The sequence below is a fragment of the Mastomys coucha genome, unplaced genomic scaffold (genome assembly GCF_008632895.1).
Source record: "Mastomys coucha isolate ucsf_1 unplaced genomic scaffold, UCSF_Mcou_1 pScaffold18, whole genome shotgun sequence".
In the NCBI taxonomy this organism is placed as follows: domain Eukaryota; kingdom Metazoa; phylum Chordata; class Mammalia; order Rodentia; family Muridae; genus Mastomys; species Mastomys coucha.
The window spans coordinates 107,628,137-107,643,911 of record NW_022196900.1 but is presented as its reverse complement, the minus strand read 5'-3'; the positions used below and the strand labels follow the sequence as shown (position 1 = coordinate 107,643,911).

General features: G+C 47.0%; 1 protein-coding gene across 3 annotated transcripts in view; it reads right to left on the bottom strand.

Annotated features, from left to right (window-relative positions):
* Mtor (mechanistic target of rapamycin kinase) overlaps positions 1-15,775 on the bottom strand; it is a 118,927-nt gene that overhangs the window by 6,074 nt on the left and 97,078 nt on the right. For 2 of the 3 annotated variants that reach the window (XM_031379457.1, XM_031379458.1), the window contains exons 39-54: positions 14,352-14,600; positions 13,664-13,764; positions 13,139-13,235; positions 12,765-12,863; positions 12,554-12,676; positions 12,229-12,411; positions 11,105-11,239; positions 10,762-10,936; positions 7,812-7,947; positions 6,611-6,758; positions 5,680-5,802; positions 4,110-4,192; positions 2,258-2,330; positions 1,840-1,914; positions 1,488-1,623; positions 710-775 (exon numbers count right to left, since the gene is read on the bottom strand). In XM_031379457.1, the coding sequence (XP_031235317.1) occupies positions 710-775; positions 1,488-1,623; positions 1,840-1,914; positions 2,258-2,330; positions 4,110-4,192; positions 5,680-5,802; positions 6,611-6,758; positions 7,812-7,947; positions 10,762-10,936; positions 11,105-11,239; positions 12,229-12,411; positions 12,554-12,676; positions 12,765-12,863; positions 13,139-13,235; positions 13,664-13,764; positions 14,352-14,600 (2,002 nt within the window). The remainder of the gene's footprint in view (positions 1-709; positions 776-1,487; positions 1,624-1,839; positions 1,915-2,257; positions 2,331-4,109; positions 4,193-5,679; positions 5,803-6,610; positions 6,759-7,811; positions 7,948-10,761; positions 10,937-11,104; positions 11,240-12,228; positions 12,412-12,553; positions 12,677-12,764; positions 12,864-13,138; positions 13,236-13,663; positions 13,765-14,351; positions 14,601-15,775) is intronic. The other variant, XM_031379459.1, reaches the window with a different exon arrangement.

Sequence of the window (15,775 nt, the reverse complement as noted above, 5' to 3'; positions counted from 1 at the left end):
TGTACATGAGTGCATTGTCACTGTCTTCAGACACACCAGAAGAGGGCATCAGAGGGTTGGCCCTTACCACTGAGCTGTCCTGGGGGTTAGACTCAGGGTTCATTCAGTCTATGCAAGCAGCCTCCATCTTAAAACACTGACATTAGAGAAGCATAGCACAGCCATGGCTGGAGAGCTGGCTCAGTGGCTAGGAGAGCTGGCTCAGTGGCTAGGAGAGCTGGCTCAGTGGCTAGGACCACTTGTAGCTCTGGGGGCGGCCCTGATTTGATTCCCAGCACTCATGTGGCCCCAAGCATCTATAACTCCAGTTCTAGGTGATCCAGCACACGCTTCTGGCTTCCACCAGGCATGCATGAAATGCACAGACATTCATGCAGGCAAAACACCTATACACATACAAATAAAAAAAAGTAATATAAACCAATTAGTTTCTAATTATGTTAAAATTTATTATTTGTTACTATTGTGAATGTCTGTGTGTGGGAAGAGTGTATGTCACAGCTCATAAGTGGTCAGAGGACAAGCCCATGGGTCAGTGTCTTCTTCTACCTTTGATGTGGGTTCTGGGAACTGCACTCAGATCACCAGCTTGAGTGGCAAGCACCCTGACAGCCTCTTTTCTTTTTTTCAGAGCGGGTTTCATGCAGTCAGGCTAGCGTCAGACTAGCTATGTAGGGGAGCTGAGGGCCACCATCCCGGGTGCACGCACCTACTGACTGGCCGGCAGAGTAGGAGTCTGTCCTTGTTCGGGATCGCTTATTGCCTTTGGTATTTGCTAGGAAAAGAAAGTATGAGTTAGGAAGCACTTTAGACTGTGACTTGAAAGCAACTTGGTTGGAAAGGTATTTTCTTATTATCACAAGAACATAATTTTTTTCTTTCCTTTTTTTGAGACATGGTTTCTCTCTGTGTAGCCCTGACTGTTCTCTGGAACTCACTCTGTAGACCAGGGTGAACTCACAAGAGATCCTCCTGCCTCTGCCTCCCAAGTGTTGGAATTAAAGACATGCGCCACCACCCAGCTACAACGTATGTGTTTTCAAAAGCTGTAATGCTGAATCTGCAGCCTGGATGCTCTCCACTGCAGGCCTCACATAGACAGGTCAGTGCCGGTTTACTTCCAGAACATCCCAAGCCTCTTGACAGTTAGAATCCTCCAGGGAGCAAAGAGGGCCACGCTGCTGCCTCAGTCACAACTCTCTGTGCTTCTCACTACAATACTAGCTTCCTACTTTACAGTCAGACAAGCAAAAACCGCCAAGGTCCAGTTTATCAAAAAAACTAAACTTCTTCATCAAACAGCAAGGCTAGAGTGTGCTCTAGTCATACAAATGCTTGAAATGTCTCTCCAGCCCCCAGAACTGCTCTATAATTGTCAGGGACACACACACACACACACACACACACACACATGCACACACACATATTTAAATAGCATAGGCTGGTTTGGAACTTATAGAGAACCCATCCCACGTATTGAAGCTTACTGTCCATCAGCCTCCAGTTCAGCAAAGGGTCATAGACAAAGGCTTCTAGCACAGCCATGACACTGTCCTTGTGTTCCCGAAGCACTTCCATCACTGTGTGGCACGTGGTTCTGTAGTTGCCATCCAGACCTGTAACCTGCACAAAGGTCAGGACAGTTACTAACAGTGGCCAGCCACCCTGACATGGGTGCAGACACACATGCAATGCTGACCTTCAGAGGTCACTCTAACACAGAACTGGGGACCTGCTACAGAAACCACATGGGCACCCTAACAAGCATGGCTGTCCTCAGAGAAGGTTATGACTGTATTGGCTCCATTTCAAATCAGTGTGTATCCAGGATCCACTCACCTCCATAGCATTGGTCAACATTCTTGTTAGTCTAAATGGAATCTTTTCTGGAAATTTCTCTCTGGTCATAGCGACCTATAGGGTCATGAAAGGAACAAGCAAATCCATGGTTAGGTTATATACTCTAGCTGAGGCCAGGAGAAGGTGGTGGCCTCTCCTGACATTGTGTGTTCTGATTTACATCACAGCAAGAAAAGAGTTCTCATCAAATTCAGTGAGAGAACATTTATCACAGGGATTCGAAAGATGATATAAGAAAACAAAACAGAAATGAGAAAAGGGACAAGTGCTCCGTGCTGGCCTTGGCCAGCATGCAGCAGGGGACAGAAGAGCCCTTGTGGATGACAGTCTGTGGAGAGGAGACGGGAAGGCCCTTGGGACTCGAGCTGCCCACAGTCAGGAGGGCTAGCACACTCACCTCAAAGCAGTCCCCAAAGTCAATGTGCAGGATCTTTCCACTCAGCCGGTCCAGCATCAGGTTGGATGGGTGCCTGAGAGACAAGTGAGAGCAGGAGGGATCAAGAAGGCAGTCCTGATGATCAGTTAATCACGGCTGAGCCCTGGCCCCATATGCCTGTGTTACACAGGGTTTGTGGGAGCTAGCCTTACTCAGTGTTTTCTGCATTGCTGCATGAGGCTTTTGGGCTACAAAGGCAGAGGAAAGTGCTTGTGGCAGAGGCCATATGACCCACAAAGCCAAAATATGTATTATCTGCCCTTGCGTTTACTCTGTTAGGATCCTGGGTTCCTAGGAAAGTAGTTTCTTTCAAGAGTAGCACAGGTCCATCATTCCTACCAAGCTGCTTGTGCCTCTGATCACACTTCTTAGTCTGTCAGTCTTTCATCAAAGGCATTCTGCTAGGATTTCTGGTTTCTGGAGCACTGCATTTTGTTTTAATGTGTGTGTGTGTGTGTGTGTGTGTGTGTCCCTGACAATTACAGAGAACTCCTTCTACTATATGAGTCCTGGAGATCAAACTAAGGTTGTCAGGCCCAATGGTATAAACACTTTTACCACTGAGCTATCTCACTGGCTGTTTTTTGAGACAGGGTCTCAGTGAGTAATCCTGGCTGTCCTAGAACTCACAGACATTTGCCTCTGCCTCTGTCTCCTAAGTGCTAGAGTCAAGGGCTTTTCCATCATGCATGGCCCACTGTCTTTTAAAAATAAGATCTTGTGCCAGGTGGTGGTGGTCCACTCCTTTAATCCCAGCACTTGGGAGGCAGAGGCAGGCGGATTTCTGAGTTCAAGGCCAGCCTGGTCTACAGAGTGAGTTCCAGGACAGACAGGACTACACAGAGAAACCCTGTCTCGAAAAACAAAAACAAAAAAACAAAACAACAACAAAAAAAAATCTCATTTTGCTTGTGAGGCTGATCCAAAATCCTTGGCTCGGGACCAGCCATCAAAAAAAGGTCTTAGAGTCAGGAGGCATTCGGACCTCAGCTCACAAGTGCTGGAACTACAGGGACATGTTAGAGAGCCTGGCTTGAGCTTTTATTTTGAAGGTAGGAGGCAAAAATGATTTTTATGCTCAACTGCATGAGACACAATTACAAAAGAAAAGCAGTAGACATCAATGAATCACTTTTATTTACAGTCTTATTAGTCGGTGTCTGAATATTCCTGATTTTTCTTTTTCTTTGTTTCTTTTTGGGATGGGGCCATGGTACTGAAGATCAAACTTAGGCCTGTGTATTAGCCACACAGTGCTCTTCCACTGAGTTGCCCTGAATTATCTCTTTGGAGATAATTATCTACTACACTTAGATGTGTATTTTGTACAATAGAGAGTTCTGCTTTGGTTGGTTTCAACTACAAATGGAGAATGATCTGTCATCTTAGCACAATGATCATTGGTCATTTTTTTAAAAAAGATTTATTTATTATTATAATTAAGTACACTGTAGCTGTCTTCAGACACACCAGAAGAGGGTGTCAGATCTCATTACAGATGGTTGTGAGCCACCATGTGGTTGCTGGGATTTGAACTCAGGACCTTTGGAAGAGCAGTCGGTGTTCTTACCCACTGAGCCACCTCTCCACCCACTATTGATCACTTTGTTAATTAGTAAGTTACTCTGAGGAGCCCTCCGCCATGCTACAGGGTACAATAATCCTACTTTTCAATAAAACTATACTTGTTTCCCTTTCAAAATATAAAATACAGTTATTTATTCAAAGGTTACATATTACACTAGAAAACAAAATGAGACCATTCAAAATAACTGGAGAAAGAAACTCAAAGAAACACATTAAATTCACTCACCTGTCTCCAAGGCCTAAAATGTAACCCACCATGGACATGACAGCCAAGGAGCGGGTATAGTTGGTTCTCCGGTCAAACCACACCTATAGCAGAAGAACACATGTGACAGCATTCATAAGTCAGCAGTCTCAGCATAGTTATAGCCCAGGACAGCTGTTCTTATAGCCTACCAATGACCAGTACGGATGGCTAAGAGAACAAAGATCCCATCCATCATTATAAACTATGCCTTAAAATCAACTTTATCAGAAAGGTGCACTTGGAGCTGGGCGATGGTGGCACACGCCTTTAATCCCAGCACTTGGGAATCAGAGGCAGGCGGATTTCTGAGTTTGAGGCCAGTCTGGTCTACAGAGTGAGTTCCAGGACAGCCAGGACTATATAGAGAAACCCTGTCTCAAAAAATCAAATCAAAACAAAACAAAACAACAACAACAAAAAAAAGAACGGTGCACTTGGATGAATAATGAATGTGAAGATGTAAGTGAAACTACCCACTTCAGGATTTCCACTTGAGATTGAGGAGATAACCCGTCTTCAAGTCATTCGGTACATTTAATGTCAAAGGCACTGTTTTTGAGGCATCAATACAATGGTCCTCAAATTTTTTTTTTTCTTCCGAGATAGGTTTTCTCTGTGTAGCCCTGGCTGTCCTAGACTCACTCTGTAGACCAGGCTGGCCTCAACTCAGAAATCCACCTGCCTCTACCTCCCAAGTGCTGGGATTAAAGGCGTGCGCCACCATGCCTGGCTTGGTCCTCAAATTTATGTGGTAGAAAAAAAAATACAGAAATAGACCATGTGAGGAGACTTGTATTAATGGTTGGTTTTCAAGACACATAAAAAAAGCAATTAGATGACTCTGAAGCAAATTCCATGGTGAGACTGAGGTCAGTGTGTGAGCGGGTGCAGCCTCTTTAAGTGGGGGGGTGGGAGGGAACAGTGAGGCAGTAGTTGATCATTAAACACTCTTTGAAAACCATATTTATTTGTGTGTGTATGCCTGGGAGGCAGGCGCACATGCCACAGTGTTCGAGCCGAGGTCAGACAGCAACTTGTGTGAGCTGGTTCTCTCCTTCCACCACATGGGTTCCGGGGATTGAACGCAGCTTGTCACCCTCGGCAGCGAGTGAATTAACCTGCCAAGGCATCTCTCTGGCCCAGCTTTACTTCATTAAAAAAAAAATTATTTACTTTTATGTGTATGAATGCATGTATGCATTATGTATGTTTGTGCACCACATACATGCCTAGTGCCTGAGATGGCCAGAAGGATGTTGGATCCCCTGGAATTGGAGTTACACGATTTCATATAGTTCACGATTTTATAGTTCAGGCTGTCCTAAAACTTTATATAGTAAAGGAAGGACTTGAATTCATAGTGATCCTCCTGCCTCAGCCTCCCAAATGCTGAGATTATAGGTATGAACTACTATTCTCAATTTAATCAGGTTTCAAAATACTTTTCATGAAACACAGTGAAAATCTCAGTTAACTATAACAAAAGTGAGCACACTTTTGTGAACATCCTGCCATGTGTGGGTGTTTGTAGTGGTGTCTGTGGACATACCTCCGAGCTGGGGCTTTTCAGCCACAGCAGCTTGGCCAGGTCATCCCCAGCTGTGTTGTTGACAGCATGCTCAAACACCTCCACCTTCTGCATCAGAGTCAGGTGGTCATAGTCAGGAGCCATCTGAATCGGACAAACCAGTTAGTGAGGGAGGAGCCTGTGATAGGCGGCCCAAATGTAGACTTAGTGAGAGAGGAGCCTGTGATAGGCGGCCCAAATGTAGACTTAGTGAGAGAGGAGCCTGTGATAGGCGGCCCAAATGTAGACCATGCTAGGGCCGGGCAGAGCTGGGTTCTGATTTCATCACCAAAGCTAAGACAGAAAGGAAATAACATGGCAGAGGGAAAAACAAGGCAGTTTCTTTTTTAAAGCTAGGTCTTCTTATGTAACCTGGCTGTCCTGGGGACTCACTCTGTAGACAAGGCTAGCCTCCAACTCAGAGAACTGCCTGCCTCTGCTTCCTGAGTGCTGGGATTAAAGACGTATGTCACCTTACCCAGCAACTTAAAAAAAAGTATATATGTATACATGTATACATATAAACACATATAATTTTATATATGTATAAATCACATATAATTCTATGTTATATAGCTACATATAATTTATATATCCATATACATACATATGTACATATGTATATATGTAAATATAATGATTTTGTATGAGAGGTCAAAGGACAATTTCTGGGAGTTGGTTTTCTCCTTTCACTGTGGGTTCTGGGGCATCAGGCCTACACAGCAAGAGCTTTTACCTACTGAGCTTTCTTGCTGGATCTTCTTTGTTTCTTAGAGGTTATTTGTTTTATGAGTTACTTCATTAAGCCTTCTTCCATAGTGATTTCCTCGGATAGCTTTCTCAGTGGTGCCCCACCAGGCAGGTGTGTGGTGCCCACAAGGCTCAAGGGTGTTGGCATGGCGGCAGCACATACCCGCAGCATGATGCGATGCTCGATGTTCAAGAGGATCTTCTTCTTCTCTCTGTAGTCCCGGATGAGGGCATGCAGTGTGTCACAGTGGGGCACCCAGCCAATGAGGCCCGAGTTGGTGGACAGAGGGATGACAGCGTATCTCTGGATGCTGGTGGCCACAGGGAAGGAGGGGGTCATTGCACAGTGACCAGCAGTACAGCTTTAATCAGCTTAGGATACACAAGGCCTTTGCTGAACTCCCAGCTGCAAGGTGTGGGCTGAGAGGGCCCTCCCTCTGTGAAGAAAGCGCCCCAGAAAGATGCCATGGGAACACAGTGGTCCTCAGCTTGCCTCACAAACTCACCTCCGCTGAGGAACCAACGAGTGACTTCTTATAATGCTAAAGTAACCCTAGGGGAACAGTCCTGGACTTAAGAGAAAGAGGCCCAACCAGAAGGGTTCCACTGGCCTTAGTCTAGAGGGAGGACACCACATTTGTAGAATCTAGTCTGAATCTTGAAGCATTTCTGACTGAGGTTTGTTTTTGCTTGTTTGTTTGCTTTTTTGAGACAAGGTCTCTCTATGTAGCCCTGTCTGTCCTGAAACATCCTTTGTAGACCAGTCTGGCCTCAAACTCAGAGATCTGCCTGCTTCTGCCTCCTGTGTGCTGGGATAAAAGGCATGTGCCACCATGCCTGGTCCCTTCTGAGTTCTTTGAGAGTTCACTAAAGGCATTTCACAGCGGCAACACCCTGAGCTGTCTGGAGAACCTTCTTGTGTTGTGCACATTGGTGCTCCTCACCAGAAACTTTAATGTTAGTTTTGGGTTTTTGAGACTGGGTCTCTCTATGAAGCCCTGGCTGGCCTGCAACTCCTTGTTGGCCTGGGCTTCTGACCTTGTAGCTGTCCTCCTGCCCCTGCCTCTGCTTCTTGAGTGCTGGGATTATAGGTGTGTGCTACCATACTGAGGTATTTTTGTTTTAAGACAGGATCTCATGTATAGTTCAAGTAGGCTGTAAGCTCTCTAAGTAGCCTGGGCTAGCTCTGACTTCTTGATCCTTCTGCCTCTATGTCCTAAGCTACAGGACTGCAGGCATGAGGTACCATACCTGGCTGAGGTGCCTAACTTTCAAAAGTTAGTAACAACAGTTACAAGGACAGCGTAGGACAAAATGTCAAGTGTCCTAAGAGCTCAGCTAGGATACATAGTGGTTCTGAGTACCTGAGGTTCTTGCGAAGAGAAGTTGGGTCATTGGCTAGGAGTGTGTTCACCAGGCCAAAGAGCTGCATCACTCGTTCATCCTGCCGCAGATCCTCATGGCCTTTTAGGAGGAAAACAAACTCGTGCCCATTGCTGCCTGTGAGAAACGGGGAGCAACAGAAATAGATCAGAGACATGCACATTCCTACCCAAGACCACCAGCAATTCCCAAGACCTATGGAATCCATCTCTTTCCTAATCATACTATCCCCACAGACAAGCACATACACACCCTAGAACTGAGGGAAAGGAAAGTTCTGCTCTGATTAAAACAAAACTGTTTCATGAGGACTGAGAATCCCTATGTGTTGAGACCCTATAGGTTCCTTATTCCACTCTCCTTCCTTACAGGCCACTCTGCTGGAGCCTCAGTGCGTATGCCCAATGGGAACACCAACAGGGTGTTAGAGAACACAAGGAGGTGTTGGTTTTTTGGGTTCTGAGAGGGTTGATCAAAGCAAAGAGAGCCATTGCAGGATGGACTTAGGCTTCTCAGCCGCAGGGGACCAGCCTCTCAAGGACTTGACCTTACAAGTTTCCTAGAAGTTCTTTCTATTGTTACAGCAAAGGCACCTTTAGCAAGTCAATCTCTGCATACGAAAACTTCTTATCTGGGGCTGGAGCTCCATGGCTCCATGGCTCAGTGGTTAAGAGCACTGACTGCTCTTCCAGAGGTCCTGAGTTCAATTCCCAGCAACCACATGGTGGCTCACAACCATCTGTAATGGGATCTGATGCCCTCTTCTGGTGTGTCTGAAGACAGTGACAGTGTACTTACAAAAAACAAACCAAAATCCTTCTTATCTGCCTAGAAGTTGTCTTGAGAGAGCCATCACCTAGGCAAATCTCACCATAACTTTTTAAGATTGCCAGGCCTGTCTGGAACCGAGTTGTTATGCAGACACCCCAAGAATCCTTCAAAAGGATAACCCCATAAAATCTCAGATAACAGTTACTGACAAAAGCCTACTTCAGAGCTTATGTGCCATCACTCCAGATTCATGCCAGATACAATAGTTCTGCTAAGATTCTGCTACAATGAAGGGCAGGTCAGGGGATTTGCCCCACAGCTGGCTGAGCAAGTAGGTCTAGGGAGGAGGGAGAAGCTTTTCTGCTAACACTTCATTCTTCTGTGTGCGTGCGTGCGTGCGTGCGTGCGTGCGTGCGTGCGTGCGTGCGTGTTGTGTGTGGTTCTAGACAGGGTTCTCTGTACACAGAGTCTTGGTTATCTTGGAACTAGCTTTTAGACCAGGCTGGCCTTGAATTCACAGAGAGCCACTTGCCTCTGTGCACCACCACTGTCCACCTAACAGTTCATTCTTAAGCTTTTCTACTTTAAAGAGACAGAGTCTCATGTAGCCCCTTCTGGCCTTGAATTTGTAGCCATCTTCTTGCTTCTGCCTCCTGAGTGATGGGATTACAAGTGTGTGCCACCATGCCTGGCTTATATGGTCCTATAGGTCCAACTCAGGGCATTGTGCATGAAAGGAAAGCACCTATCAATGAACAATATCCACAGCCCCTCCATGTTTTTTATACTATCAAGACCATCATTTGTAGGACCATGACTATTTGACAGTGATGAATAATCACTAAGCTTAAGAAACAAGCGTTTTAAAAAAGTTTTGCTATTTTTGATTGTGGGTATGTCCAGGCTTGTAGAAGCCAAAGGTTTCTGATGCCCCTGGAGCTGGAGTTATAGGCAGCCCGATGTAGGTGCAGGAACAGAGCACCTCTGCAAGAGCAATGAGTTCTTAGCTACTGAGCCATCTCTCTAGCCTAGAAACAGACACAAAGAGTAAGGAAGGAAGCTGGGCAGTGGTGGCATACCACAGGCAGATCTCTGTGAGTTTGAGGCCAACCTGGTCTACAGAGTGAGTTTCATGACAGCCAGGGCTACACAGTGAGACCTTGTCTTAGAAAACAAAACAAAACAAACCATAAAGAAATAAGGAAGTAAACTGACATATTTGAGAAAGGCTGTGAGAGCAGTCTGAGCCATGGGTTGGTTTGACTGATCAGGTGTCTCCTCCACTGTCACTGTTCCATGTGTGTCCCTCTCAAAGATATTCAGTCAGGGAGGTGTAGCTGTGTTCTCTGCTAGACCCTCCACACAAGCTCTGGGGCTGGTGAGATAGCTCGGTGGCTAAAAGAACTGGTTATTCTTTCAGAAGACTCAGGTTCAGTTCTCAGCACCCAAATGACAGCTCATAAACATTAATAACTACACTTCCAAGGGATCCAACACCCTCTTCTGGCCAAAAGGCATGCGCGTGGCTCATAGACATTTACAGGCAAAATATCTGTACCTATTAAAGGGAGGGCGTGTTTGCTGAGTGCTCTGAAGGACCTGAGGCCCCATCCCAGCACCCACATAATTACATAATGTAAACATAATGTTTGGAACAAGTCCTGTAGCCCTAGCTCCAAATGGGGCAGGGACAGGAAGATTGCTGGAACTTGTTGCTTTCAGCCTAGCAGAGAAAGATTAGGGACCCAGAGGCCCATATTCAGTGAAGGATCCTGTTTTAAAAAGGAGTTAGCATGGAGTATCAGACACTTTGTGCCCCTCTCCTATCTCTGGCACCTACAATCGCATATACTTATAACTAGAAACACACACAGACACACAGACACAGACGCACGCACGCACGCACGCACGCACGCACGCACGCACGCACGCACGCACGCACGCCCCAGCAGTTTTCCACAGCTGCCCACCACGTGGATGATAGATAGATCTCTGCTACTTCACTTCAGTAAGTACAGTGCAGGGCACACAGGGAGGCTTGTAAGACACACAGCAGGAGATCCGCTGTCCTCCCTTTCTCTTCCAGCAGACATGGGAGGCTGCAGCGGGTGAGACAGCAGGCTATCATTTCAGAAGAGAGGAGGTGTGCTCAGTTCTTACCCATCAGGGTCAGCTTCCGAGGCCTCTGCTTGGATGTGATCACTTGCAAAGATGGTGCTATGGACTGAATTCGAATGATTGGCTGGTTGGGGTCATATGTTCCTGGCACAGCCAACTCAAGGTCTCGGCACATGAGAAGTTTGGGAGACACATACTGCAGCTCCAGGGATGTGAGCTGTGAAGAGTTAGGAAAGGATTTAGACTTCTGCCTCTCAAGGGAAACTGAAATGCAGTTTAACTTATTTTCCTTTCAGTAAATGGCTACAAGCAACTGTTTTTCTTAAGTTTCCCACAGAAGGAGTCCTGATGCACAGGATGAACCCGGGATTCCTCAAGAGCCTACCTGGGGTAGTTGCTTAGATATCCGTCTGAACACGTGATAGTAGAGGTCCCAGGCTTGTGTGAGGTCCTTGACGTTCCCTGACTTCATGTACTTTCGACACCATTCCTGTGCCTCCATTAAATCTCGACCATATGCCTGAGAGGGAAAAGCAGAACAAAGTTTCCAGTTTCCAAGGCGGCTGTGACCCGCGGAGGCTGACCCCGCAGTCTACGCCAGCTCCGAGGGTGCCCGGGGTGGTATAAAGGTACCAGGACGGAATGGCTGTTTTAACAGTAGGGGCTGCACAGAGTTCCCAGGGCACGAGGGGAGAGGGAAGGTACCCCCCAACCCTGGAGTTCCCAGGGAAGGTACCCCAGAAGGAATCTTGGGAGTTTGCAGTTAAAATTTCATTAAAATTTCAAGAGCTGAGAGAACGGCCTGGTAGGGCAGTACCTGTCTGGTTTGTGTGAGGACCTGGGTTTGATCCCTCTAGCATGTTATGAAAATGAAAATAATTTAAGTGGCTAGAGAGGTAGTTCAGTGGTTAAGCACAATGGCTGTTCTTCCAGGTCTTGAGTTCAATTCCCAGCACCAAATGAGGCTCACAAAATATATAACTGTACTTCCATGGGATCTGATGTCCTATTCTGGTTTGCATAGATGCAGACAAAAACACTCATATACATACATACATACATACATACATACATACATACATACATTTCTTTTTTTTTTAGATGCCAATAAGTTTATTTAAAAATAGGGGTGTTGGGGCTGGAGAGATGGCTTCCTCCAGAGGTCCTGAGTTCAATTCCCAGCAACCACATGGTGGCTCACAACCATCTATAATGGGATCTGATGCCCTCTTCTGGTGGGTCTGAATACAGCAACAGTGTACTCACATACATAAACAAATAAATCTTAAAAAAAAAAAAGAGTTGCTATAACAATTACATTTTTATTTTGTTTTGTTTTGCTTTACTTTTCTGGGCAGGAGTTCTAGGTCTACACTGGCCTTGCATTTGTAATCCTCCTGCACAGATTACTAAAGTTTTCTATGCTGTGACTTTTAAGGATAGTAGAAAGGTAGAGGGAAAGTAGTCTGGGGAGGTAGGGTAATGTCCTGTCACTCTCTGATCCCATACCTGATTAAAGGACGTTTCCTTCAGAGTCTGGGGACCCCGTTCCATCATAGCGTGCAGGGGCTCCAGCACCTCAAACATGCCTTTCACATTTCTCTCCCCAAAGTACAAGCGAGATGCCTCTTCCAGGCCTTCATGCCACATCTCATGCCAGAGGATGGCTACCCGAATCAACTCTTCACTCACCTAGATTAAAGGGAGAAGGGAGGAAACACCACAGGAAGCTATGCTTGGGAAGGTCTGACTTGGAGACAGAGGCCACAGCATGTGCCATGTGGGAGAGAGTCCGTCACCAACACCTCTGGCTGCTGCCTCAAGACTGACTTACCATCATGGCCTGCTGGACCAGCGTGTTGCTGTGCTCACACATGTTCTTCAGGATCTTGTTGGCTGCATTGTGACGGGCTGTGGTGGTAGACTTAGAAGCCACTGTCAGGGGGTAGATGAGGGCCTAAGCAAACAGAGGAACACTTGTAAAGGCGAGCCACCAAAGCAACAGTCAGTGGTTTCACGAGAAAACGTTCAGGGTCCGCATGTACCTGTGGGTGGTACCGACCAATATCTGTGAGAAGCTGGTGAATGAGCCGGCCCACCAAGGGTCTGGGTGTGTCAATTCTTGCAATGAGCTGAGGTATAACCTGGTATGTAGGAAGACAGCATGCAGCATGTGAGACAGAGGGAAGATGAATGATTTTTACATTTCTTCTTTGTGTTCTAGACAAGTTCTCATGCAGCCATGGGTAGTCATGATCCTTTTGCCTCTGCCTCCCATGTGCTGGGATTTCAGGAGTGTACTTTGATCTAGCAGTTTCCTGGCATAAGCAAGGGAGACCTTGGGACCAAGCCGTGCTTCTGTGACCACTGGTGATTTCCAGAGGACTGTGACCCATCCTCACTGTCACCAAGCTCTCACCTGTAACCATGTGTCAATCTGTATGGCCTTCACACCTTCCACCAAGGCTTCGTTGACATCTGGCCAGTGACCATAATCAAACCACAAGGTGAGGACTCTGCAAAGACAGGACAAAGTTACAGGAAACTGAGTTCCCTGGTTCTTGTCCACTTTTCACCTGTAAGGCTGTAAATGGCTGTAACAGGTGGCAGAGCTCGGAAGCTCAAGCGCCTTAGCCCAGGTAGGCCAGGATCACCTAGACACAAACCCAGCTGCAGAGGTGAGCCTGCAGCTCTGTCTGTGCTGAGCAAGTGCCTGCAGGATGGGCGGGCAGCAGGGAGGCGGTTGAGACAGGCCTCTTGACCCTTCCCTCTCCTCCTCCTCCTCCTCCATCCTCATGTGTGAGGCCTGGTAAGCTATCATGTCTCATGGCCCAGGAGGAGAAAGGTCCATATGCTGACCTCAACTGTACTGACCAGAGACGGAATAGGAAGACACAGAAGGGTGGCTTCCTTTCGGGTTACATCCTCCCCACTTCCCTTGTACCTGAGTGTATCCTGGAGGTTGTTGCCTCTTGACAAGGAGATAGAGCGGAAGAAGCCCTGAACAGCAGGGACAGTGTACAACAAGAGGGTTTTGGATAAATCCTGTTGAAACACAAGTATGTTATTGACACTCTACTCTCTCATCTGTAAAATGAGCACAGTTGCACACTGATGGCACTCTGCCTAAGAGGGCAGTTAGGTGTGGGAGGCACTGATGCCTGAGGAGCCAATGGCATATAGAATGTACTACAAAGGCAACTGTTTTCCTAATCATAGTTTGCCACAGTGTGGCTTCCTGAGCAGGGCAGTAGGGTGGAGGTGAGCCTCTGAACATGCTGTTCTCTGTACTTTCTGCTGCCCTGTTACAGTCTGAACTGACAGGCCAAGGGGAGGAGACAGGGAAAGAACAGGGCAGAGGACATATCCGCAAGGCCCTGGCCTCAGAGTGGCCCTGCAGCTGTGGCAGCCACCCACACACAGGAGCCACACACTGAGAGGATGTGTTCATCGCTGGGAGAAGGAGCCTTTCTTCAGCTCTGATAGCAGACACATGCACCCAGGGAGCACAGCTTCTGGCATACAATACAGACGGCCAGTCAGTGTGTCCAGCCCTATCTATCCCGCCTCACAGGAAGCCCCAGCTTCCCTGAGCTTCACCACTGTCTTCTGTTCAGAGCGAGGGGAGTTACCTCAGTGACCTTCTTCTGCAGAGGGGACGGGGTGGGGCTGTTCTCGGTGCTCTCAGCTTCACTCTCACTGTTGCTGCCCTCTGTGCTGGTGGCAGCAGCAGCAGAGGCAGCAGTGGTGGCAGCAGTGGTAGCATTGGTGATGTTGGCCCCACTGGCATGACGCAGTTTCTTCTTTTCATCCCGGGCTTGGTTCTGATGTTTGTAGTGCAGCACTGCCTCAAAGTTCATCACTGCCCATGCGTGCCAAGCCTAGGTGCATGGGGGAGAATCAAAGGCAGACATGGTCTAGCCCACATCTAATGCCAAGCCTAGGTGCATGGGGGAGAGTCAAAGGCAGACGCGGGCTAGCCCACATCTAGTGCCAAGCCCAGAGAGGTGGAAGGCAGGATTCTGAGTATGCCCCGACGGTGGAGCCTTGAGATCAGCAGAATGAATCTCTAATTCTACATACTCCTAGGAAGCGGGCATTACTACAATCAATGTGGCTCATTTATCTCCAGAGCATTAATGGCACTGGGCTTTTTGGTAAGCACTGTAAAGTCATAGTCAGAGGGTCAGTGTAAACAAGGGATGCTTGCTCACAAACCTAAGGTCTAAGACTGCAAGGCAGGTGGGGGCTGGAAAAGGTGGACAATGGGAATTCCAGTGACCTGAAGGGTTCCATAAAAAGGGATTTGGCTATGCCATGCCTAGAACAAGGAGGGAACAGAGACAGAGGCAAATGGTCTTCCTGGCAGGAAAAAAAAATACAGGTACATGGAGGACATGCGCAGAGTCCAAGGAAATGTGTGCCTGCAGCTTGAGGCCCACAAAGGAGAACGAGGGCCGCTGGCCAAGTGCTAGAGCACCAGACAGTGGAGGCTGTGTGCTAGCCAAGGCAGCTGGTATCATCTGAGAACGTGGGGCTTCCTGAGGTTTCCTTCATTTATTTTGTTAATGGATACTTTGTCTGCATATATATTATGTGTATCATATATACACCTAGTACTTGTGAAAGCCAGAGGGGATACCAGATCCCCTGGAACTGGAGCTACAGGCAGTTGTGAGCTGACCAACAAGGTTCCCACTAAGCAGAACTTCACTGGGTACATCTCCCAGCTCTGGATATGCAGCTATCAATAGAGGGGAATCACTGATCCTACTATAGGCTGGACTCTTCATGCATGCATGTGTGTGTGCCTGTATATGTGTGTTGCTGGGGATGGAGCCCATTGCTTTGTGCATATTAGCTCTCACTGAGCTACATCCCAAAGTACAGTTTTCAGATCAGTGTGAAGCATCTGCAGAGGATAAATACTTTTTATTCCAAATGTTTCTATGGTCTTCAAATCAACTTTGATCCCAGAGGGGAGAATATAACTTCCTGGTAAGGATGAAGATTTTGGAAAGTTTTTTTTTTTTTTTTTTTTTTTTTTTTTTTTTTT